The sequence below is a fragment of the Odocoileus virginianus genome, chromosome 33 (genome assembly GCF_023699985.2).
Source record: "Odocoileus virginianus isolate 20LAN1187 ecotype Illinois chromosome 33, Ovbor_1.2, whole genome shotgun sequence".
Taxonomy (NCBI): domain Eukaryota; kingdom Metazoa; phylum Chordata; class Mammalia; order Artiodactyla; family Cervidae; genus Odocoileus; species Odocoileus virginianus.
The window spans coordinates 24,900,020-24,923,126 of NC_069706.1; the positions used below are offsets into that span (position 1 = coordinate 24,900,020).

General features: G+C 57.3%; 2 protein-coding genes across 7 annotated transcripts in view; both read right to left on the reverse strand.

Annotated features, from left to right (window-relative positions):
* The window catches only part of ATP2A1 (ATPase sarcoplasmic/endoplasmic reticulum Ca2+ transporting 1), a 17,297-nt gene extending 8,436 nt beyond the window's left edge, over positions 1-8,861 (reverse strand). For both annotated transcript variants that reach the window (XM_020909582.2, XM_020909583.2), the window contains exons 1-9: positions 8,546-8,861; positions 8,169-8,186; positions 7,701-7,783; positions 6,209-6,313; positions 5,179-5,317; positions 2,778-2,858; positions 1,828-1,913; positions 1,384-1,681; positions 781-947 (exon numbers count right to left, since the gene is read on the reverse strand). In XM_020909582.2, the coding sequence (XP_020765241.2) occupies positions 781-947; positions 1,384-1,681; positions 1,828-1,913; positions 2,778-2,858; positions 5,179-5,317; positions 6,209-6,313; positions 7,701-7,783; positions 8,169-8,186; positions 8,546-8,663 (1,095 nt within the window). In that variant the 5' untranslated portion in view covers positions 8,664-8,861. The remainder of the gene's footprint in view (positions 1-780; positions 948-1,383; positions 1,682-1,827; positions 1,914-2,777; positions 2,859-5,178; positions 5,318-6,208; positions 6,314-7,700; positions 7,784-8,168; positions 8,187-8,545) is intronic.
* Positions 8,862-12,954: 4,093 nt separating this feature from the next.
* SH2B1 (SH2B adaptor protein 1) lies at positions 12,955-21,398 on the reverse strand. Of its 5 annotated transcripts, none has more exons than XM_020909578.2 (9): positions 21,292-21,398; positions 18,332-19,356; positions 17,622-17,723; positions 17,284-17,375; positions 16,997-17,172; positions 15,182-15,385; positions 14,789-15,000; positions 14,466-14,637; positions 12,955-13,727 (listed from the first exon to the last, which is right to left on the reverse strand). In XM_020909578.2, exons 2-9 carry the CDS (start codon positions 19,265-19,267, stop codon positions 13,351-13,353), a joined length of 2,271 nt encoding a protein of 756 aa, XP_020765237.2. In that variant the 5' UTR covers positions 19,268-19,356; positions 21,292-21,398; the 3' UTR covers positions 12,955-13,350. The 5 variants fall into 5 exon arrangements, with proteins under 5 accessions (XP_020765237.2, XP_020765236.2, XP_020765235.1 ...); XM_020909577.2 differs by lacking the exon at positions 21,292-21,398 and adding an exon at positions 19,713-21,255; XM_070461142.1 differs by lacking the exon at positions 21,292-21,398 and adding an exon at positions 13,911-14,010 and having other exon boundaries at positions 13,579-13,727.
* Between the last annotated feature and the right edge of the window lie 1,709 nt (positions 21,399-23,107).

Below are 23,107 nucleotides of genomic sequence, written 5' to 3' on the forward strand. Positions count from 1 at the left end.
ATGTGTTACCAAATCACGAATCTGTTTTTAAAATATTTTGATTGCTGTATTTCAATCAGTGGTTTCCTCTGTAATCCAGTGTATTTTATTTCTGTTTTTGCCTGCACTACGTGGCTTGACAGGATCTTAGTTGCCCGACCAGGGATGGAACCTGGGCCACAGCAGTGAAAGCATCAAGTCCTAACCATTGGACCAGCAAGAATTCCCAATCCAGTGTATTTTAAAAACAGGATCTTGTGTGTTTTATTTTATACACTGAAAATATTAAATGTAGAGGTCCAGACAGCCAAAGGGTCCAAGGCACAGAAAAGATCAAGGGCCTTGGTTTAGGAAATGCCATTTGGGATTCATGTAACCAGCTTCCTCCTGCCCCGTCATGAAGAACCACTCTGGAGGGTAGTCTAGTGCACAGGCAGGCACTCTAGGGCCAGATAGACTTGGGTTTGAAACTCAATTCTCCTCCTTATTAACTATGCATGGAATTTCCCAGAGCCTCAGTTTCCTCCTCTGGAAAATTAGGTAACAAAACCTTATCCTGATGGGGCAGCTGTGGGGGATTAGAGATAACACACGGCAGTGTCTGGCACATGGATGGAAGCCACAGAGAGCTGTCCACCCAGGACAGGGGGGCTTCTCTGCTCCCTCTCGTAGCGGGCAGGATGGCACTCTGTGCCCTCTGAGCATTTCTTTCTCAGGCCAAAATGAGAAGCTGCCCGTGATGAAGGGGTCACCCCACCATTTCACCTCCCATCTGAGTGGGAGTTGCCACCCTGCCCTGACCTTGCAGACAGACATCTGGTTGGTGGTGAGGGTGCCCGTCTTGTCGGAACAGATGACAGAGGTGCAGCCCAGAGTCTCCACGGAGGGCAGGCTCCTCACGATCGCGTTCTTCTTTGCCATCCGACGGGTACCCAAGGCCAGGCAGGTGGTGATGACTGCAGGAAGGCCTGTGGGGAAGGAGAGGGGGTGAGGGAACTAAACCGGGGGACAGAGGAAGACCTAGTGGGATAGGCTGAATGTGTGTGTGTAAGTATGTGCGCGCGTGCGTGTGTGTGTGTGCACATGCTCAGTCACATCCAACTCTTTGGGACCCCATGGACTGTGTAGCCCACCAGGCCTCTCTGTCCATGCAATTTCCCAGGCAAGAATATTGGAGCAGGTTGTCATTTCCTTCTCCAGAGGGATCTTCCTGACCCAGGGATTGAACCCACATCTCATCGCGTCTCCTCCACTAGCAGAGAGATTCTTTTAACAGCTGTGCCACCTGGCTGAAGAGCAGCCTCCAAAGATATCGGGTCCTAATCCTTGGGACTGGTAAATGTTATCTTATTTGGATAAAGGGTCTTTGCAGATGAGAGGGAGGAGACAGAGAGGTCGCCCTACCCTCGGGGATGGCAGCCACAGCCAGGGCCACGGCGATCTTAAAGTAGTAGATGGCACCACGGATCCAGGAGCCCCCATGCACGGGGTCGTTGAAGTGGCCAATGTTGATGAGCCAGACAGCCACGCAGATGAGGGAGATGACCTTGGAGAGCTGCTCCCCAAACTCATCCAGCTTCTGCTGCAGAGGGGTCTTGTCCTGCTCTGTGGCGGCCATTTGGTCACGGATCTTCCCAATCTCGGTGCCCACGCCGGTGGTGGCCACAATGCCGATGGCCTTGCCGGCTGCGATGTTGGTGCCCTGGGAAGGGGAAGAAGAGGCAGGGAGTCCGGCTGCAATGCACCCCACACCCAGCTGTGGGCCTCATCTCTTCCCTTGCCATCACATCTCTCCCAGACCAGGGCCCCCCAGCTGGAGCACAGTACAGCTGGCCCTGGAGGGCTCACCGAGAAAAGCATGTTCTTCTTATCCTGGTTGACAGCTCGGGGGTCGGGAACAGGTTCTGTGTGCTTGATGACAGAGACAGACTCGCCTGTGGAGAGGGGCCGGAGGGGTTTTCAGATAACGTCATGTCCTCCTCTTAGACTTCCCGCCCGTAACTCTCTCCCTTCTCAGCCTAGGAAGGACCAAGCAATAATCCTGGAGAAAGTAAGGACTCTGAAAAGAAGCCCCTGGAGGCAGATGGGAAACTCACTGCCCTTAGAGTAAAAAAGCCTTGACCCCAATCCCCGCCTGACTACTCACAAGCACCATGGCTTTGGATGACTTAACCTCAGTTTGCTCTTCTGTGAAATGGGGACAATGATGTGTACATTTCAGAACACAGTCTTGGTGACAATCAAATAAGCGGATGTACATCGAATTGCGTTCTCAATTGGAGAGCACTTTCCTGGAAGGGAGAGGCCCCCATCCTGGGGACCTTGTCTTCCTCACCAGAAGGGCAGGGGCTCAGGCAATCACCCTGAGCCAACCCAGCTGGCCTCCTTGGACCACAGAGCAAGCTCACTGGCTCTCTCCTCTCTCTCCCAGGGCAGGAACAGAAGCAGCTGAGGTTTTAAGTGGATCTGAACCCTGTATCTGATCCTAGGACCTATGCTTCCTCACTTGGGGGCTTTTGAAAAGGCAGGATAGTTCTCTGGGCAACCATGCCCATGTATCTGTGTGGAAGGGATAGGTTATTGGCCATCTGGAGATGGGCACAAAATCCCACTGTCTCCCATGACCCACTGTGTTCCAGGCTCAGGCTGTGACAAAGCTCATGGCAGACGTCGCTGCCATGATGGGGCCAGGATGGGGGCCCTATGGTCAGGAGTCCCCTTTCTCTCTGTCCACTCAGTTCCTCCTGCATCAAATCCTCCTGTGATGCACCCCTCCCCCAGCCCCCTGGCCAGTAGACCTGTCAGGATGGACTGGTCGACCCGGAGGGTGGTGGACTTGATGGTGAGGATGCGGATATCTGCCGGGACCTTGTCCCCCACTGTTGAGAGAGAAGAGGAGCGTGAAGTCAGCAAAAAAGGGAGTTTTCTCCCTTCCGAAAAAAAAACCGTCTTTGTCTGAAGACCTCACCTCCTCCTTTAGGTCTTGGGGGGGTCGCCTGGGCTATGCTCCTGTCATCCCAGCAAGGCTCTCCCTCTAACCCTCACTCCCATTGTCCCCCTGCCAAATGTTCTTCTCCCTATTAGGCTGTGAGCCTGGTGAGGGGTGGGCTGGGCACACAGTTTATGCTCAATACGTGTACACTGTGTGATACAGGGGAAACGGGACAATCTTGTCATCTAACAAGAAACTAAAACTGAGGATTATTTTCCTGTTGCTGGTCAGTAAATTGTGTCCAACTCTTTTGCGACCACAAGGACTGTAGCCCACCAGGCTCTGCTGTCCATGGGGATTCTCTAGGCAAGAATACTAGAGTGGGTTGCCGTGCCCTCCTCCAGGGAGTCTTTCTGACTCGGGGATGGAACCCATGACTCTTGAGTCTCCTGCATGGACAGGTGGGTGCTTTACCACTGAGTCACCAGGGAAGCCCTAAAAGTGAGGACGGGAGACAGCAAAACAGAGAGGGAAGCGAGAGGGAGAAAGGTGAGGAGGGACAGGCATGAAAAGAGCTAGAGTAAATAGGGTGAGTCAGGGACTTCCCTGGCAGCTCAGTGGTTAAGACTCCATGCTTCCAATGCAGGGGTTGCAGGCTCAATCCCTGGTTGGGAAACTAAGACCCCACATGTCACAAGAGGCAGCCCTGGCCCCCCAAATATAGGGTAAGTCGGGTAGACGTGTATCCATGGACGAGAACAAAGTGGAACAGCTGGAGAAGGTAGCAAGAAACAGGAAAAAAAAAATTGGGAATTGAGAAAATCAGTGTCAACCCAGACAAAAGGTGGAGGAAGAAGACAGGACAGGGAAGTGTGAGAAGAGAAGATGCCGGAGGAGAGGGGGCAGAGGTGGAGGCAGAGGGTGCAGGCCCGCCAGGTCCACGTGGAGGGGATGGATGCACATCAGAAGCCTGCTGGGCCGTGGTCTGAGCATCAAGGGAAGGCAGGAAGCCAGTGTGAGTGAGCTGGGGAGACGGGCTGGGGAGAAGGGGCATTTGCGGGAAACAAGGCAGTGGGGGTTGCTGTGGGGGGTGGGGGGCGGGGGTGGGGGCCATAGACAGGAGGGAGCTGAGAAAGGTGGGGGGAGGTCAAGGGATGTTCACAGAAGGAGGGGGTCAGCCTAGGAAACTGCCTGGGAGACACGGCGGATGCCCCACCAGACTTAGAGACCTCTCCAAGGAAGAGAACCGCCCCCCAGCCTCATCCCGCCTGGTCCCAAGGCTGGTCCTAGGGATGGGGTTTGACTGCTCTCCTTGCACTGCTCCCAAGGTTCCTCCTCCCGTGCCAGAGGAAGCTGACGGAGGAGGGAGGAGGTCAGCAATGGAGTTGGGCGGGACACCCTGTCACCCAAGCCAAAGGGATATTTATAGACATTCATGGCGCTGACTCCAAAGCGTCACGGTGGCAGATGGGCCCTGGGATGCAGCACTGGGGTCTTCAGCCTGCCCGCCCTCCCTTTCGCCAAGCTTCCCAGGGTGGCGACTTGGGTGCCTGGTGGAGGGAAGCAGACCCTAGAAAGACACGGCTCCCTATGCCAGGGGCCTGGAGACGTGGGAAGGCCAGCGTGGGGCAAATATAAAAACCGCTGAAGGGGGCAGAATCCCAGTAATCTTAGCCTCCTGGCCCCCACTCCTCCCTGGTCAGGCATTAAGTGTCCCTCACCGGAGAGGCGGGGCCCTCCTTGAGCTCCCCTCCTCCAGGTCCCGTGCTCTCTGCTGGGGCCTGAGTTTCCCTTACATGGTCGGGGGCTCGAGCCTCTGGCCCCCCCTTCCCTTCTACCATCACTCCTTCCCTTTTGAGAGGCCTCAAGGGCACTGAGAGGTCAAGATTTAAAGCTGACCAAGCTTGGGGGTGGGTGGAAGGAGAGGGAAGCCAGGCCTCAGGAGGGGGTGGAGACGGGGCCCTTGGCAGGGACTGGGTTCCACCTGTTGCTCGCAAGAGCTGGCTGAGAGGAGGGGGACAAGGGGTCTGCCTGCAGCTTCAGGGACAGGACTGGCTGTTCCTGTTCAGACTCTGATGGAGAGGATGTGCCGTGGCCACAGTGCCCTGGAGTGACCCCCGAGGAGTCTGAGAAGGAGAAGCAGAGACTACCAGACACCATCCTGGCTACCTTCTGGACATGGGATCGGGGCTGAGCAGCCCCCACCCCGCACATACACATCTTCTTGGCCTCGAACCCATCCTGGACCACTCATTCCCATCACTCACCAGCCACCTCCACGATGTCTCCGGGAACAATGTCCCGAGCCTTGATCCTCTGTACTGACTTGCGGTCAGCCCGGTAGACCTTCCCCATCTCGGGTTCATATTCCTTCAGAGCCTCAATGGCATTCTCTGCATTCCGCTCCTGGGGGGAACAGGGTTGAGGAGAGGAGGGTCAGCAGAGAAAGGAAGGTGGTGGAGTGAGAAGGAACTGGTCAAGGAGGATGGGAGGGGTAGAGATGAAGGAGCAGGGGCCAGAGTCATGGGGGAGGTTGGGGCATCACAGAGAAGGAGGCAGGTTATGTGGTCCTGGCTCCTGGCCCAGGGGAGCAGACAAACCTCACATGACGAGTGAGGAGACCGTCACCCATAGCTGAGAATAGGTAAGGGGGTTTAGGGGTTTTCCTGGTGGCTCAGACAGTAAAGAATCTGCCTGCAATGTGGGTTTGATCCCTGGTTGGAAAGATCCCCTGGAGAAGGGAATGGCTACCCACTCTGGTATTCTTGCCTGGAGAATTCCATGAACAGAGGAGCCTGGCAGGCTCCAGTCCATAGGGTTGCAGAGTCGGACACGACAAAGCGACTAACACTGCTACTACCACTATGGGGGTTTTGGGAAGAGAAAGGAGAATCAAGGAAAATCAGGAAGCAGGGGATAGGAAAAGCAGAGGGTGGTAGAAAGCAAGAGGAAGAAGGATATCAAATGAGCATTTACTGAAATCCTCCTACAGGCCAGAACACAGGGCTGGGTACTTTCACACTCATCATCTTGTTAAAGTTCACCACAACTCAAGGGACAGGATTATGAGTCCCATTTTATGGATGAGGAAAACTGAGACTCAGGGATGAAGGTACCTGCCCAGGGTTGAACAACCAGCAAGTGAAAGTGGGAATACCAAGTCTCCTGAACTGGGCAAAAGGATCAGATGCCAGGCAAGCCCAGGGTAAGTGATGGAGAAGGAGGAGACAGGGAGGGAGGCTGACCTCAGGTCCAGCGTCAGGATGTGAAAGAACGGGGGGTAGGGTCAAAGCTAACCTGCCAAACCCCCACGATGGCATTGGCAATGAGGATCAAGAGGATGACAAAGGGTTCAACAAAGGCGGTGACCGTCTCTTCGCCTTCCTCAAACCAGGCCAGCACCTGGGGAGCAAGGGAAGGAGATCAACAGATAATAAAGCCCCTCAAGTGGTTAAGGGGAGCAGACAGAGATGAGAACATGTGCAGGAGCAAAGGGGGCGGGGCATCACGGAGGCACTGCAGCCCCACATCCCTTTAAGTGCCTACACGGTCCACTCCTTTAACTCACACAAGCGCAGCCACTGCTGTTATTCAGCGGGAACAGGCGGGCACAGACATGCACAGTTCGGGGATTAACTGGGAATGCTTTCAGGTTTCCCTGACCAAGTTGCTGGCTAGTAAATGAAGCTCAGGGGACACCCAGGCCAACTACCCCCAAGCCACATCCATCCCACCGGAGCCAAAACCCGATAGAAAAAACCCTGTGGTCCTCGCAGGCGCCCTGCCCACCCACAGCCCTCCCCCACAGCCCGAGGCAGGGAAGCTCCAATTTCATGAGGGAGCAGGAGGAGGGGATAGTGTTACGGGGCCTCCTGTACACACCCCACCCCAGCTGTTGCCACTGCCAGGCAACAGCCACAGGCAAATGTCAAGGAGCAAATCTGAGAAGGGAGAAGTGAGGTTCTGCCAGCCAGTACTCAGGGGCCCACGGGGCCTCTACTAAGAGACCAGGGGACAAGGAGACGCTTTTGCCTCCAGAGTTCTGTCTTCCAGGAGGACTACAATGTTAAGGAAGGAAGTCCAAAATGCAGGCGGGACTGCTGGGATGGTGGGGGCGCAGGGGAGCTCCAGGGCAGGAGCGGAAGCAGGCCCTTGAGAGGGGGGTGGGGGCAGCCCTGGGGCTGAGGGGTAAGGGGAGAGTCAGGTCAAGTGGACGAGGAAGGGGTCCCGGGAGTTCCAGCCCTGATGGGGGGAGGGGAGCCGAGGCCCAGGGACAGGTGAGGGGTCTGGGCCTTTAGAGTCCCCCTCGCACCAGCAGCTCTTTCCCGCCTCTAGGAGGGAGTCTCTGTCTCGACCAATCAACGTCGGGAGGGAGGGGCAGGAGCTCTGGGACGCTTGGGGATTGGCGGAGCCGCGTGTGAGCCCCGGGGCATGCTGGGAGCCGCGGTGGCCTGGGAACAGCAGTAGCATCTGAGCCCCGGAGCCCGGCGCTGGGGGGGTAACCCGAGCCCTGGGAGCCCTTGAAGCTCCGGGGGCGGCTTAGCTTCAGTGTTTTGGCTGAGAACATCCTTAAAGCTTAAAATAAAACCTGCCTGCGGGGTGTGGGGGAGGACAGAGGAGTATGCAAGTCAGCACCCCACTCCCTCAGTGCTAGTCTGTAGGATAGGATGCTGAGGGCTTGGACCAAAGGAGCCGCTGATTTGGGGCTGCCCACGAACATATTCTCCAGATCCCCCCAACCCACAGCCCAGGCTAGCCCTTAGATGCACCCCACCCCCAACACACTTACAAAGGAAATGCAGGCGGCCAGGAGAAGGATCCGCACCAGGAGGTCTTCAAACTGCTCTAACACCAGCTCCCACAGGGACTTCCCTGAGGGGAGAGGCAAGGGGAGGGGACGGGGTGGGGGGCCGTGTGTTAAGTTCTAACGGATGAATGCAGGGACTCCAGGTGCAGGCTGGGGTCCAGCCTGGAGCAGGAAAGGTCTAGGGTGATGGGCAGGCCATTTGGTACTGAGAAAAGGACAGAGGGAGCTGGCCCGAAGTCCAGAAACAGGCTCCTCAAAGTGGTGGGCAGTTGTTCAAGGATTGGATGCCTCAAGGAGAACGTGCCTGGAAACTTCTGCCCCCAGCCAGACTCTAACCTTTGGGGAGGAACATTTGCCCCAGGAATTGGAAGGAGAGGACAGGGAGAAGGGAGTGGGGCACAGAGGGAAGGAGGTGTCATTTATGAGAGCTCAGGGCTTCCAGTAACTTACCCTCCTCAGTAGGGAGCTCTGCCCGGGAAAAAAGAAGAAAAGGACATTATTTATTTGGCATTCAGTCTAGTGCCACCCACAACCAGGAGAATCAGGCCACCAAAAAGCTGAGGTTCACCTAAGTTGTCCCAAAAAACTTCCCAAAACTCAGGGACTCAGGGATCCTGCTTTCTCAGTATCCTCCCCTCCCTTGCCCTCACAGAACCAGGTCTTGCCTCTTCCCTAAGATACCCTGGAGGGAGAGGCTTCATTGTGTGTGTGTGTGTGTGTGTGTGTGTGTGTGTGTGTGTGTGTGTGAGTGTGTGTGTGTGTGTGTGTGTGTATGTTGTGGGGATGCAGGAGGGCGTTACCAGCCTTTTCCTCCAGGGAACACTTACCATTATGGCCATATTTCTCCAGATGCCGCTTAACTTGGTCCGGGGTGAGGCCTGTAGTTTCGCTCACCCCAAAATAGGCCAAACATTCTTCTGTGGTCTTGGAGTGCGCAGCCTCCATGGTGCTCCCTTCCTGGGGGCCAGGGGGCAGTGTGTTCCTTCTGGGGGGGTTCTCACACGTCGGGGGCCTTCCTCAGTGTATCCACCTGCCTGTTTGTCTGGGTTTCTTCCTCTTTCTTTCCTTCCCCCCCCCAGGTTATTCTTCCCTCCACGAAGCTCTGACCCCCGTTCCACTTGCAGCAGCCGGCCACCCCCCCAGCCCCCAGCTGGTCCTTATGAGGGAGTAGGGGGGGCCAGGCTCCCCCCTCCCTCAGACCAGGGATTGGCTGGCCGGGACTCTAGCAGGAGGGGTCAGAAGAGAGAGATATTTCTGCTGACGAGGGGGAACAGTGGGGCTGCAGCCTGAGATGTCACTCATGAGGGAAGCTAAGGTGGCCCCAGCCCCAGGGAAAGGGGGGTAGGGAGAGAGACCTCATTTTCTGTCTTCTGCTGCTGAGCCCTTCCCCAATTGCCCCGATATCTTCAGCTGCACTGCATTTCTTATTCCACAGTCATCTCTTCCAGTTCTTCCCTTCAGCCCACTTCTCTCTATTCCCTTTCCTCAAACCCCCTTCCCATCTCATCCCTCCTGAACCTGCTTCTACTGCTGCAGTCTCATCCTTCCTTCCTGAGTTTATTGAAATGGCAGCAGAGATACCCAACCCTCACGGGGGCTGAAAAGGGGGAGAACATCCTTTGGGGGCAAGAGGAAGTGGCTCTAGAGGGACAAGGGGAAGCAGGGAGGGGAGAGGGTCAAGGGGACAGGGCAGAAGACGGTAACCCTACCCTAGGGAGGGGTTGCTGCAGCTATCAACAAGGGATTTAGTGTCCAGGCCCCGCTGAGCAGAGCCAGGACTGCTCGTCTCTCCCTACCACCCCCCCACATGGCTCTAACTCAGCCTCTGGGAACAGAGCCTTCAGGGCCCCCCCACCCTTGAGAGGGAATCCCCCCTCCCAAGAAAATGGGATACCCAGGCAGCCGGGAAACCCAAGAGCCTACAGAATGTGCTGATGGTAGACAGAGAGGGATCAAAGTTTCAGAATGGGTGCAGGGGTCACCCCAAGTCATGCAATGAGGGTCACCTCGTCCCACACTGTGCTCTCTTCAATCCACAGGGTTGACATGGCAGGCCCTGGATGGTGTGTGGTCTGTGCTCCACCCTGGCCCTGAAGGAGCCGTGCTCAAGGGGAGTGAAGATGGAGCTGTGTGCTCAGGCGCTGGGCACACCCTGTGGGCAGAGGCGCGAGGGAAGGGGCATCAAAGGCAGGGGCCAGGGAAGCAGAGGCTCCAGACGCAAGGAATGGACACGGGCAGATTGATGGGGACAGGTCCAGGGGAAATAAGGACAGACGGAGCTGGGGGACTAGAGACAAGGCTGCCGGGGTCAGAGGGAAGTCTGAGGAGCAGTGGGGAAAACGGCAGCAGCAGGGAGCTGGCAGGCGGCAGCCAGGTGGGTGGGGGCCCAGAGCTGGGTGCAAAGCCACAAGTTGCTGCTGAGCGGCTGGCTTCGGTGTCAGCTTCCTCGGAGCAGCAGCTGCTCCGAACCCCCTGCCCCCACCCCTGCTCTGGGATAGGGGCGTCTGTTGGTCACCACTAGGGCAGCGGCGGGAGGAGCAGACAGAGGGTGGCGTGGGGCGTGGGGCGTGGGCAGGGGAGAAAACGGGGGCAGAGAGGAGGCAGGTTCCGTGAGAGAATGGTGCGAGGTCAGTGAGGTGAAGCAGGAGCCTCGTGGAAGCAGCCCTGGCCTCAAGTCCTTCTGTCTGGGGCCCAGTTTCCTAAGTGCACAGTGAGGCACATGGACCGCTGCAAGTGTTCTCACGGGTGCTTCCCTGTCTGGCGCCCAAGTTCCCAAGCAGACAGTGGTATAGGAGACAGTGGGGCAAAGGAAAGGGGACCCCCCACTTTTGGGGGGTGGGTAGGCCAGCAGGGGTGGATGGCACTGCAGGATTTAGCCCCCCGCCCATGCTCATCCTTTCTTCTGCCTGCACTTGGGGGGAGGGTGACCTCGGGTGACTTAAGGACACAGTGCTCCTTGCCTCCCCCTTTTCATGGGTCCAATAAATCCCTCCCGGAAGCAGACTCCTGTGGTGACCTGAGGGAGTTTGGGGGGCTCAGACAAGGGGGTATGCGTGCTGGGGGTCACATCACCAGGCGCCTCCACCTGGCCAAGCACCCACCTTCTTAGGCCAGTATCAAGCCTTTCGGAGCTGGCTGGCCTGACCCTGCCACCCCCTGGAGGAGTGACAGGGCCACTGTCTTAAAGGAGCAGGAATGCCCAAACATGGAGAAGGGGGAGAAGACTGGACAGATCGCGGCTTCAAGGGACTCAGAACATGAGGCTGAGGGGAGGACGCAGGCTTTACAGGGCACCGCTGCCAACGAGGCCCTTTAAGGTTATTCACTTCTGCCTCCCCCAACTTCTCAGAGGGGAAACGGCAGCCAGGAAGGGAAAGCCACCAGCCAAGAGCTGCAAAAGGATCACGGTCAGGGAGGCTGGGTGTGAACTGGGATGGAGGCGCATCTCTTGGAGCACCACCCTCACACACACACCACTACGCCAGGGTCTCCAGGCCCAGAGTTGGAAGGTATTCATCCCATCCTGAGGGCTGGGGCTGCGAACGGGAGCGGTGGACTTCTGAGGGACCACTGAGGCACAGCCTGGCCATTCCCCATCAGTTCGGAACTTCGGCCGAAACATCCGTAGACAGGCTTAGAGGGAAACAGTTTCCCAGGCTCCTCCAGCCAAGACTTGCACATCTTGGGAGGGGTGGGGGAGAGGGAGCTCAGGGGTCCTGGTACCCTTCGCCCACCCCCCTTCAAAAAGCAAGGCCCTGAAGGCTGGCAGGGTTTGGGGGGTGGGGTGGGGGGAGGGGGAGCCTCGCAGCACCAGTTGCTGCTAGATTAGGAGAGGATGAGCTCCTGCTTACCCTGGGGCGCCACAGCCATCTCTCGCCACCTCACTCTGAGAACACAGCATCCAGATCCCCAATCCATCCCCCTCCCTCTGCAAGGCCAATTCTATCCCCAGGCTCCAGAGGCCCAGGTTTGGGGGAGCCCCAGGGATGAGACCAAACCAGAAGAGCTTCCCCCGGCGAGCCCCCAGGCTGGGTGGCCCGTGAGCCCAGCTGTCTCCTGTCCATCTCCCAACAGGACGCAAGGCCCAGAATAGCAAGGTCATGAGCATGGGTAGGGCCTCCTGGAGGTGGGGGCAGAGGCTGAGGGGCGTGAGCATGGAGCCTCCACACTGCCCGGGAGGGAGGGGAAGTGGGAGGCAGAATGGGAAGGGGTCCAGTCGGATGGAGGTGGGGGAGGGAGAGGGCCAACAGAACAGGTGGGATTCTTCAGAACCTGGCTCCTCCTTGTTGGCACCTGCAGAGCTGGGAAGCCCGGGGTGCCCTCAGTCGGAGGAGGGCACAGCCGCAATTCAGTCCAGAGACCAGAGAGCAGAGACTGGGTGCTGTGGGGGGAGGGGTACAGTGAGCAGAGGGAGACGTCGCAAATTCAAACGCTCACAGACTCAGCCATGTGCCTCCTGTGAGTAAAGTGGGCCGGTGGGCATGGAGTAGATGTGGAAGGCAGGTACCAGGTGAGGCTGGATCTTCTGACTTTTGGGAAGAACCAGTGATCTGAACTTCCATGTGAAGTTCCAATGGAAACACCATCCAGACCAAGTAAACCATGTCAGTGGCTTCAACCTAGATGAACCTTCCCATTTTACAGATGGGGCTACTGAGGTCTGGAGAGGTTACACCTTGCCCAGGACACACCGCAAATGAGAAGCAAAGGCAAGAGTGGAACCAGCACTCTTTTATCATCCAGGCTTCAGCTTTCCAGCTGGGCTCTGAGAAGGGGGACGGGTCAGCCTGCCCCTGGGCCCCTCTGCAGCTAGGCTGTGGTGGCCACGTTCAACCTCTCCCAACACAGCCATCGTGCCCCTTGCCCAGCCCCTCACAGTCTCTCCCAGCCTGCTTTCTCCCCAGGGTAGGAAGCCTCAACTGAAGAATTCAGAGCAGAAAGGTCTGAACTGATTGGAGATCATCAATCCTGCTGTTCACGGTCCTGTCCCATTAAGCAAACTTGGCTGGAGACCCCAAGAAGCACCATTTGGCTCTGCACTTAACCCTCAAGAAACAGGACAGTCCCCTGGGGAGCAATGGGCCAAAAGCTCAGGTCTGGGAGCAACAGGGACTCAAGCTGACCCAGGCCTCTGGCCTCTCAGCTCTGAATTTGGCAACACTGAGTGGGCTACCTTCCTGACCCGCCTGTTCCAGCCCCGCACTGCAAACACTGGCCACAGCCGTCACACTGGAACTGAGATAAACCCTTTTATTTATTTATGCTTCTCCATTTTGTTTAAAACAACAAGAACAACCACCTTAACATAACTGACAGCCCTTCCCCCTCACCCTTCCTTGGGCTGAGGGGTGGTTAATGGGGAAATGGCCCCCAGGGATGGGGCTGACCGTAAGAGCCCCTTCGGGGGTAATGGCGCCTGAGTCCCCTGCCCAGGGGACGGGGCACCGGTAGTGTACGAACTGGGGAGTTAGGGCTCTTGAACCTTTTTGTACCAACAAACATGCCCTTGGCCGTCAAGGGTCAGGAAGCATGTGGGGAGGGGATTCCCACCGCTCCTCTATGTCGCGACACAGCCCGGATCTCACCAACGGAGGGCTGGGGAGCAAGAGGAGAGAGGGTGGGGTAGGGCGTCTCACACAAAGGAGTACTGGTTATTTATGGCTCTGGGATGGCCCCCTTCTTCTCCGTCGCCCCCTAGTGGTAACTGCTGGAGCTGCACCATCAGGGTCGCCCCAGGGGCCCCAGCAGATCCAGCGACTCCCTGGGCCTCCGTGCCTGGGGCTACGGCCTCTTCCAATTCAACCACGGGGACCAGCTCAACCACGGGGACCAGCTCTTCCTGGATCCCTCCACTGCCCGCTTTCTCTTTCTCTTGCCTCTCTTTGGCTGCTGCGGCTGCTGCTGCCTCCACTTCTGGCGCCCCCGACGCCTCTTCTGCCCCAGGATGTGGGGGATCTGTCCATGAAGGGGGTTCAGGGGGCTGGGGTGGGTCATGGGAGGTGCTCGGTTCTGGATAGGAATGGTAAGAAGACAGACTGATGGTGGAGGGAGGCAAGCTCTTGGAGCAGCCTCCCATTCGCTCATCCCCTCCCCGGAGCCATGTGCTATCTCCCCCAGATCCCGTCTCCTGAGCAATCCCCCCATCCATGGAAGATGGATCATGGGCGGTGGTGAGAGGAGGACCACACTTACACACAGTCACTCGCTCCGAAGGGCATGAGGGTGGAGGAGGCATCGGGGTAGCATCGATCTCCCTCGCACACCCCTGCATGGCTCCCGGCCTGCTCCCGGCCTGGGGAGGGTAGGGGAGGGGCAACGTGGGGACAGATGGGACATTGGGGGTGGGGAAAAGGGAGAGATCAGACAGGGACATCAGACATCAAGGGAGGAGGGAGGGGGATCAGACCGAGCACCCCCAAGAAGGGCAGGCCCAAGGCGAGGCTGTGATGGAGGGCAAAGACAAGGCCAGGGAGGACGCGTCTAGGAGACAGACAGACGATGGAACAGACGGGCCGATGGAATGGGAATGCACGAAACCCAGCTCTCCACTTCCTCCCGGCTCCAGCACGGAGCCCGCTGCCTTCCTACGTCCCCATGGGCTCCTTTCCCCCGAGAGACCCAACACACAGGCACCTCCTCTGCCCCCACTCTCCTCCTTGGGCCCCCCACCCCGTCTTGCTGGCACACACACCTCCTCACTTCTTGGGTGCACGGGCACCTCCTCCCCTGCAGACCTGCTCTGCTCACCCTGCTGTCGCTGGGAGGACACGACATAGCTGACAAGGACAACGTCACTGGAGCCTCCAGACTCCAGGGGGATGGGGTGCATCCGGAAATGCTCGAGCATATCAAAGATGGACTGGAACCACAGGTGCTGGACCCGGCACTGACCTTCCTCATTCAGTGACAGACGCAGGTGCTGAGGGCAGGAAGAGTGGGATAAAACGGGAGCCTGAGCCCTACCAGTCATAGAACACACCCCCCCCCCCCCCCCCGCCGCGACGGCAGCATTCCCCCACTCGACCCGCAGGCCCACTGCCTGCAATGGAGCCTCCTCCTCAGGCACTTACCTTGGCCTTGCCCTGGAAGTTGAAAGTGAGGACATATTCACCCCGCCTCGTCTCACTCTGACGTACCAGGAAAACCCCGTGGGAGCCAGTGCCTCCAGCCAGCACTAGCTGGGCAGCCTTGAGTCGAGAGAGCATCCCGTGGAACCAAGGATACCCTGAGAGGGGCTGGTCCCCCTCGCCTCCCTCTGGCTCTCCTTGGAACAGTAAGGACCCTTCAGGAAAGAGAGAGGGAAGGAAACTGGGTGTCAGGGAAGCCATCCCAATCCCAAGGAGAAGAGAAGCCTTACTTTTCCCTCATGGGTCGCTCCCGAGAACCCCCTGTTGGACCCGAGATCCCAAGACAAGGCAGGTGGGCACCAGGCCTGGAAGCACACACACTCACACCTCTGGTACCTGTGGCTGTTTCTGGAGTGTCCAGGGGTGGGTAAGGGGCTGCGAGGGGATGAACGGTCCCTGCTGGGGGTCCCTCTTCAATGGGGATCCGGGGGGGCAACTCTGGGGGAAGTAGTTCCATTGAGTCAAAATGGGAGGCGGCGATGGAAGCGGAACTGGGGGAGATGGATGCTGAGGGGCGGTCTGACAGGCCCCCATAGGCCCCTGGAAGAAAAAGGGGAGAGCAAAACTGAGGACTTGAAGCTTCTTTTTGGGAGGACTGGTCTGCCAGACCTACTTCCCCAGCAGCCAGGCTACCCTGTGGGCACTGACGTCGGCTGGCCGAAATGCTGGCTCCTTCTTCAGCCACTGAGCCTGATGGCTTTCATCGGTGGCTCCGAACTTATGCTTCACAGACTGCTTGAAAGGGCTGCAATGATTCCAACAAGGTCTTAGAATCCCAATGTGCCCACATCTCTTCTGAATCAACAGCTGAAATTACAGCAACTCTATAGTTGCAGAATTGGGGGGGGGCAGAAGCCCTCAAATACTTTCACATTAAAAATAGGTACTTTCTTTGCCTATAGCACAAAGCCCTCAACTCTCAAGGGCGTCAAAGATTCTCCTTCTGTGAATTCTCTCAATCTAACCAACCTGATCTTCACGTTAAGATGTATTCCTGTTAACACCTGTATTCCTGTGTCCTCTGACTTAGCCCAATTATCCCCCTAACTTTCTCAATGTCCAGGCTCTCCTCGCCTCAGGTCTCTGCTCTCGCCGTCTCCTCTCTCCAAGCCACACTCTCTTCTCCTCCCCTGTGCGGGATTCCCCATCTGTCCCACCTCCCCTGATTCTCTTCCTCTTGAGTTGCCAAGGCCTCCTGCTGGTGCTGCTCAGGCTCACCAGGTGGGAGCCCACCTTTTGAGAAGGAGTGATGTCAACTCAGCTAGACCGTGGGCCCACAGGGCAGCTCCGAGCTCCTCATCCCGCCCAGAGCCGAGCACAGGGTCGAGGATGTACTCGGAGTTGCTGAGTGTCTGCTGAGCAGCAGGCAGGAGCCTATAGGCGTGTCGTACATATTAGTGCTCAGAGGACAGGAATATGCGGGGTGCAGGGCGCTGTGGCTCAGCAACAAGCTGGCAGAGCCTGTGTCCGTGATCCTCAGATGACCTCAGAAAAGCCATTTCTCCTTTCTGCTCTTAGCTGCTTGAGAAATGAGGAGATCAGAATTGATGACCCGGTAAGGTCCATTCTGGCCCCTAGATTCTTTAATCCACTTGTTTACTCACTGCACACAGGCTGTGTGCAAGGCACAGTGAAACTGAAGCTCAGAATGGAGGATCAGAAGAGTGTAGTGGAGTCTAGAAAGGTGAGCTGGGGCCAGGTAGATACATCTTTTTGTGTTTATGTGTGCGGGCAGTGTATGTATGTGTTTAAAAGTTGGGACTCAAAAGAAATCCTAGTACCATCAACATATGTATGGAGATGCAGAGTAAGAATACAACAAAGACGTGCACAGTGTTCTGCGAGCCTGGAGAAGAGAATCATTATCTCCAGCTAGAGTGGTGGCCAGCACAAGGCTTATGGAAAGGGTGACGGGGCGGGGATAGAAGGCTGGAGAAGGGCTGGCTTGGGGCTTGGGTCGGGGCGGTGATGACGACAGTTCTAACTCGTAAACCGTGGCTGGGCCTGTTCAGGGACAAAAGTCACATGTTTGGTGGGTGGCAGCTGAGGTGCACAGCGGAACCTGGAGAGAGGGCTAGGGCCCGGCCTGCCGGCCGGGGGGCTTATATAACAGGTCCCAGGGTCCTCAGCTCTCTAAGGCCCCACCCTTACCCTGCGAAAGGCGGTTGCTGCTCTCACTGGGCCCCAGCAGCAGGCCCTGGCTGGGTAGACTCTCCGAGTGGTTCAGGCAGGGCGGCTCCAGGCTGTCTGTGTTCTCCCGTGTCAGGAAGGAGGTCCCAGGGGCCAGGGGGAGGGTCATGGGGCGTGGACTGGTAGCAGGGTAAGGTCTGCAGAGACAGGGAAAATGGTGCTGGGAGGACAAGTCATGGCGGAGAGGCAGACAGCTGCTCCCCACCCCCACCCCTGGGCCCCTCAGTGGTAGAAGTCGGGCTCCTCACCCCGGACTCAGGCATTCTTGGATGTCAGACACCCAGGCCTTCACATGTAGCGCATCGGCTGTCTCCAGGATGTACTCCAAGGGGCCTTCCACCTATGGGGAAGAGAGGAGGCCCACAGGCCACTTCCAGGTCTCGAGGCCTTAATGCACCCCTAACGGCAGCAAGGACATCCTCCTGCTCACCCCTCCTCCCAGAAAAGCCGCCGCCCTGGGGACACATTCTCAAGGCACCTGGCATCTGTGCCCCACCTTGCACATGTATCCCTTGCTTCAATGTCCGAAAAGAGCTTTCTCTCTAACATGAGTGCTCCGAGAAGGCAAGGAGCCCAGGCCTCCTACCTTAACCACAAAGGTGTTCTCCCGGTCAGGCATCTCCAGGGCTGTGGTCGTCCGCACGTCGGTGATGGTGGAGCAGGGAATGCTCAGTCGAGGCCGAGACGCCTAGGTCATGAGAGAGAACAAGACCCAGACTGTTGGTGTTGGAGAAACAACCCTTCCCCGCCCTCCAGAGATTCGGCCTTCCTTCCACACCCAAAGGGAGTTAGATAAGTAACACTGCTCTCTTTGTCCTGCCCATGGCGACTAACCCAGAGTCAGGAGCTAGCTTTAAGAAACCCAGGCCCTCCCGGGTGGCTCAGTGGTAAAGAATCCGCCTGCCAGTGCAGGAGACACAGGTTCGATCCCTGGTCCGGGAGGATCCCACATGCTGCGGGACAACTCAGTCCATGCGCCACAACTACTGAGTCTGTGCTCTAGAGCCCACAAGCCAACACTACGGAAGCCAGAGCGCTCTAGAGCCGCGTGCTCCGCAATGAGAAAAGCCACTGCAGTGAGAAGCCTGCAAACCACAACGAGAATAGCCCCCATCTGCCACAACCAGAGGAAAGTCCACGCAGCAACGAATACCCAGCACAGCCAAATAAATAAATAAAAGTTATTTAAAAAAAAAGCCAACAAAACAAGTAAGCAAAGCTCTGTATGGGGGCCAAGCCACCACCCTGGCTGCTCAACCCCTTGCTCCCAGCCACCCCACCTCCGCTGGGCCTCACCTTGGGGGGTACAAAGAACTCCAGCCAACTTCCTCCTCCTTCTCCTTCACTTCGAAGCAGCAAGCGACACTTCTGCCACTGAGGCTGCCCCCCGCCCCCTGAGGTAGGCCCCACTGCCCCTCCTCCCCGGCCCACTCCGGCAGGGTCAGGGGCGGCCTCTTCAGCCCCCATGAAACTCAGCAGCTCTTCCCGCTGCACCACGCCTGTGCCATCCTTCAAGGCCCCCCCTCCCCGACTGAGTCTCAGCCTCTCGAAACGGTGAGTCCATCTGTCCCCGGGGGACGTCCCGTCGCTGACCAGTCCCCTGCTGACGGTCCCAGCCCCGCCAGAGGAGTTGGAGTTGCTGTTCCCACCTAACGCCGGGGGCCCCGAAGCCGTCTCCAGGGGCCCCGCTGGAGAGGGCGGGTCAACGGTCCCCCGCCACTGCAGGATGCCGCGGACCGAACCACGGACCGAGCGACCCACTGAACGGAGGGAGAAGCGCTTCTTGAGCTTCGGCTTCGAGGAGGTTGCAGAAGAGGAAGAGACCGAGGAAGGGAGGGGGCCGGCCAGGTCCTCAGATGAGCGAGAAGGGCCCAGCACAGCCAGGGGCCCGCCCGCCCTGCAGCTCTCAAGGGACAGGTCGTGTGGCGGGACCTCCACACCAGGACTCAGAGGAGCCCGGAGGGGTGGCGACAGGAAGCCGGAGGCCCGGGCCACCTCTGCTTCAAAGTGCTGCAGGAAGAGCTCGGCAAAACGGCGGGAGAAGGCGGCCTCGGCCCCTGGCCCCGCGTACTGGGGGTGAGAGGCCAGGTAGAGGCGAAAACGGCAGGCAAAATCCAGGGCGGCTGCCCGGGCGTGGGACTCGCAGAACTCCCGCCAACACGGGGGAGGCGGTGGAGGCAACGAGGGAGGGGAGGGCGAGGCCCCATCCTCCGGGGAAGGGGCATCATTCATGATGGCCCCCAGGAGGTGGAGATGGGGAGCCTGTGGGGAGGGGCGGCAAAGAGGGAAGCGGCCAGAAGACACGGGGTGAGCGGCAGCAGCTGCAGAAGGAAGAGGCACATATATGGAGTCACTGCTGAGGTGGGACGGGGCCAGACCCCCTCCTCTGGTCTAGACTCCTTAGAGCGCACCTGGGACACACACCACACTGCCTCCCTGCCCTTCCCCAGGTCCGTGCACCCCACAAGCCCCAGCCGATCAACCACCCCCCACTCCAATGTCTAGCCTGCACCCCTCCTCCTGCTGCCTCCCCAATCCACATTCCCTGGTTTCAGCTCCAGGTGTGATGAATGGCTGGACAGCGCCTTCCTCTAAACAGGAATCTCTTCCATGTTCCCTCCCTTCTCTAAAATGATCCTTTGATATTTATCACCTGCTTTCCAATTGCCGTTCTTACCTTTCCCTGCAAGAGGTTTTAACCTCTGTTAACAGAAGAGGAACCCGGAGCTCAGAAAGTTTCAGAACTCCAAGTCTCCTGCCTTTCCCACCGCACAGTCCTCGTCCCCAGGCACTGACTGTGCCAGTCTCAAGTCACTGCCCCTCACTGCCCCAGCTCGCAGGGGAGCCAGCCCTGCAGAGCTTAAGAGACCCTGCCTCCCATGGTCCATCACTGAGGACGGAGGTTGCTCATTAAGGACAGATCAATGAAAGCCAACCCCAGGGCCCAGTACCCAAGCACTGCGTGAAGGAGGCTTGGAAGGGCAGAGCCCCCTTCTTGGGTGGCCCTCCAGTCTGGGGCCCAGAGGCAGCAGCAGAGTGTGAGCTGGGTCTGGGCGAGTCTTTGCTGGCCACAAAGTAAAACAATACAGGGAGCTGGGGCCTTGGGTTTCTCACCTTCCTCTTCTCTCACAGAGGAGTGTGCCCTAAAGGCTGGTTAGCTTGGTGGTTAAGGCCATAGGTTCTGGAATTAGACTTAGGACGAAATTCCATCACTGCCACTTATTAGCTGGGTGATCTTGAACAAATTACACGTCCTCTATGAACTTTGGTTTTTGTATTTATAAAACAGGACTAATGATCCCTAACCCCTAGAACTGTTGGGAGAATTAAACAGGACGTGTCCCGCCTTGACACAAAGTAAGCACACAACAAATGACAGTCGTTATTACTATCTTTATGGGGTTCTGATTTTCTCAAAGAGAAATCAGCAAAAGGAAGAGCCTTTCCAAGGTCTTACAACTAGCAAGTGGCAAAGCTGGGCAGGGAATTTATAAACCCATGGCTCTTCTGTTAGTGTTCCTCCCCCATGTTATACTCGAAGATGACTGGCACCAAGAAGGGGGTGAAGGCAGTTCAGGCAAATCTCCCCAAACCCCAGACTCCTGTTCAGACCCAGGTCAGCGCCCCCTCCCCTTTCTCTTCAGCTTAGACCCTACACACTCAGATGGCTCCAACCATAGGGGCAATTCCAAACCAACGAAAAGACGCCAGGAGATGAAAGAGTCATGGAGCACGGGGGAACCGAGCCAAGAGGTGTAGACACAGCAGAGAGCCCAATCTCCAGGCAGAGGCCACCTCAGCTCACACCGGCCCACCCAACCCTCTGCACCACAGGCAGACCCAGCCCCCTTCAGGCCCGCTGACCCTGCGGGTCCTAAGCTGGTGACTCAGTTTCTCTTTCGCCAAGCGGGACTCAGACACATTTTCCCACTGCACCTGCCTCTTGGCTCAGTTCTGATATTTCCCGAAGGGCGGGTGGTGGAGGGTGCAGGCTCCGCTCCCGGCTCGGACCCTCCGGACCCGGTGGTCAATCCACTCCGACCCGACCCTCCTCCCCGGACACCCTCTACCCGCCCATTCTCCGGGGCCGCAGCCCCCAGGGAAGCAGCCCTGTCTTCTGCACTCTCCGGGGCCGGGCGCCCCTCCTGCCTCTAGCCCCCACGCCCGCCCCCACCCAGGGCTCCTCGCAAACGCCGGGGCCGGGTCGCGCAGAGGGAAGAGGGACTTGAAGAGGGGGGTTCCGGTTCCGGTCCCACCTGCATCTCGGTCCCCGCGGTTAGCTCCGGCGGCGGCGGCAGCTCCCGCTCCCTGCCCCACCCCCCCTCCGCGACTAGCTCCCAGCCCGGTTCTGCGCAGGCGCCGGGACCCCCTTTTTCCCGTCACCGTAGGAAGCGACCATAGAGAAGAGCGGGGAGAAGGAAGGGCACCTTCACACTCACTTCCGCCATCCTCCCACTCCATGCAGCCCTTTCAGAGCTGAGAGTATGAGAGTCTCGGAGGGCTCAGTGACTTCTTCAGTTGCGCCTACCAGGGTCGGCAGGAGCAGCCATACGAAGGGGTTGGGTCCTACCAGGACATCCTCCCGGAGGAAAGTCGGGACAAAGGGGCGCTGTCAACCATAGAAAAGGAACTTTAGGGGAGTAGTCTCGAGGGCCTGACGGAGGCTAGAGGAGCCAGGTACCGGAAACCAGCGAGTTGAGAAGGCTTTTTGAAGGGCCCGCCGCAGCCTAGAGCGCCGTCCTGGGCCGCTAAGGGGTTCGAGGACACCGCCCCCAAGGAGCTGGGGGAGGGAAGATGCGGGTGACCTTGGTGAGGCCCTAGGAGGAGGCGGAGCCTGAACTTACGACCTTGGTGGTTTTTTTGACGAAAGTACTGGAAGTTCCAGGAGATTCCATCTCTGAGCTTGGGAAATGGAAGTGGGGGCGGTAGGAATAATGAGGTCAGTTTTGGGCGTGTTTGTGGGACATCAGGAGACAGGTGGACACACAGTCTGGAGCTCAGGAGAGACATCAAGGCCAGATAAATTGAGACGGTATTAAGGTGTAGTAGAGGGCAGTTGAAATCATGAGCACGATGAGAGTCTAGTCACTCAGCTCTGTCATTGACCCAGCTCCACTGGCCTAAGCAATAAGGGACTCTTTGGACTCAAGCCATTGAAAAGAATGGATCAAGTTTCCTCAGGAACAGCTGAATAAAAGGGCCAAAAGATATCAGGAACCAGTGGTTCACCTCTAGACTGAGCTCTCCCCATGCCTCTCTTAGTGGCAAAATAGATTTCTACAGCTCCAAACTTAAGTCCTAATAGCCTAGAAACTGTTAGGGGCATGTTTTTCCTCTGAGATTTGCAGTAAAATTTCCAGAACTGACTTCAGCTGATTGGCTTGGATCACTTGCTATTCCTGAAACACAAAGTCTTGGCCTAGCCAGTCTTAGTCCCCATCTCTCCCCCAGCTCTAACCGAATTAGCATCAGCTCACCAGATGGCCTTTGTTAAGGTCTTCATCACCATCTTTGTCCATCCATCTTTCTAGTTCAGAAGATGTCAGTGGAAAGGACTCTAGTTCTGTGATCACCCCCCTCCTCCCTGACAGGTTCACACACCCATTCTTTGTAGTTGGCCCACTGTTGTCCAGAAGAGAGACAAGGTGAGGAATACAGAACGGGGGTGGTGATGAAGAACTAGATTTGGAAGTATTGTCTAAACTGTCCAATAAACTGTGCAGTGACTGAAGTGCTGTCTATCAGGACTGCCTAGTATGGTAGCCACTAACATGTGGGTTTTGAGCACTTGTAATGTGGCTAGTGTGACTAAGGAACTGAAGTTTTCTTTTTAGTTAATTAAAGTAGTCACATGTGCCTAGTGACTTACTGTATTGATGTAAGAGATGTCTGAGGACAACTAGGTGGAGCTGTCCAGCAAAGACAGATCTAACAGTCTCAGCAGTGTGGTCATGATCAGACACAAGTAGTGGTTAAAGCCATGGACATGAATTAGATTGTCCTGGTAATACCTGTAGAGAGAAGAGGGCCTAGAACTTAATTTTGGGAAACAAACCACATTTAACGGGCAGG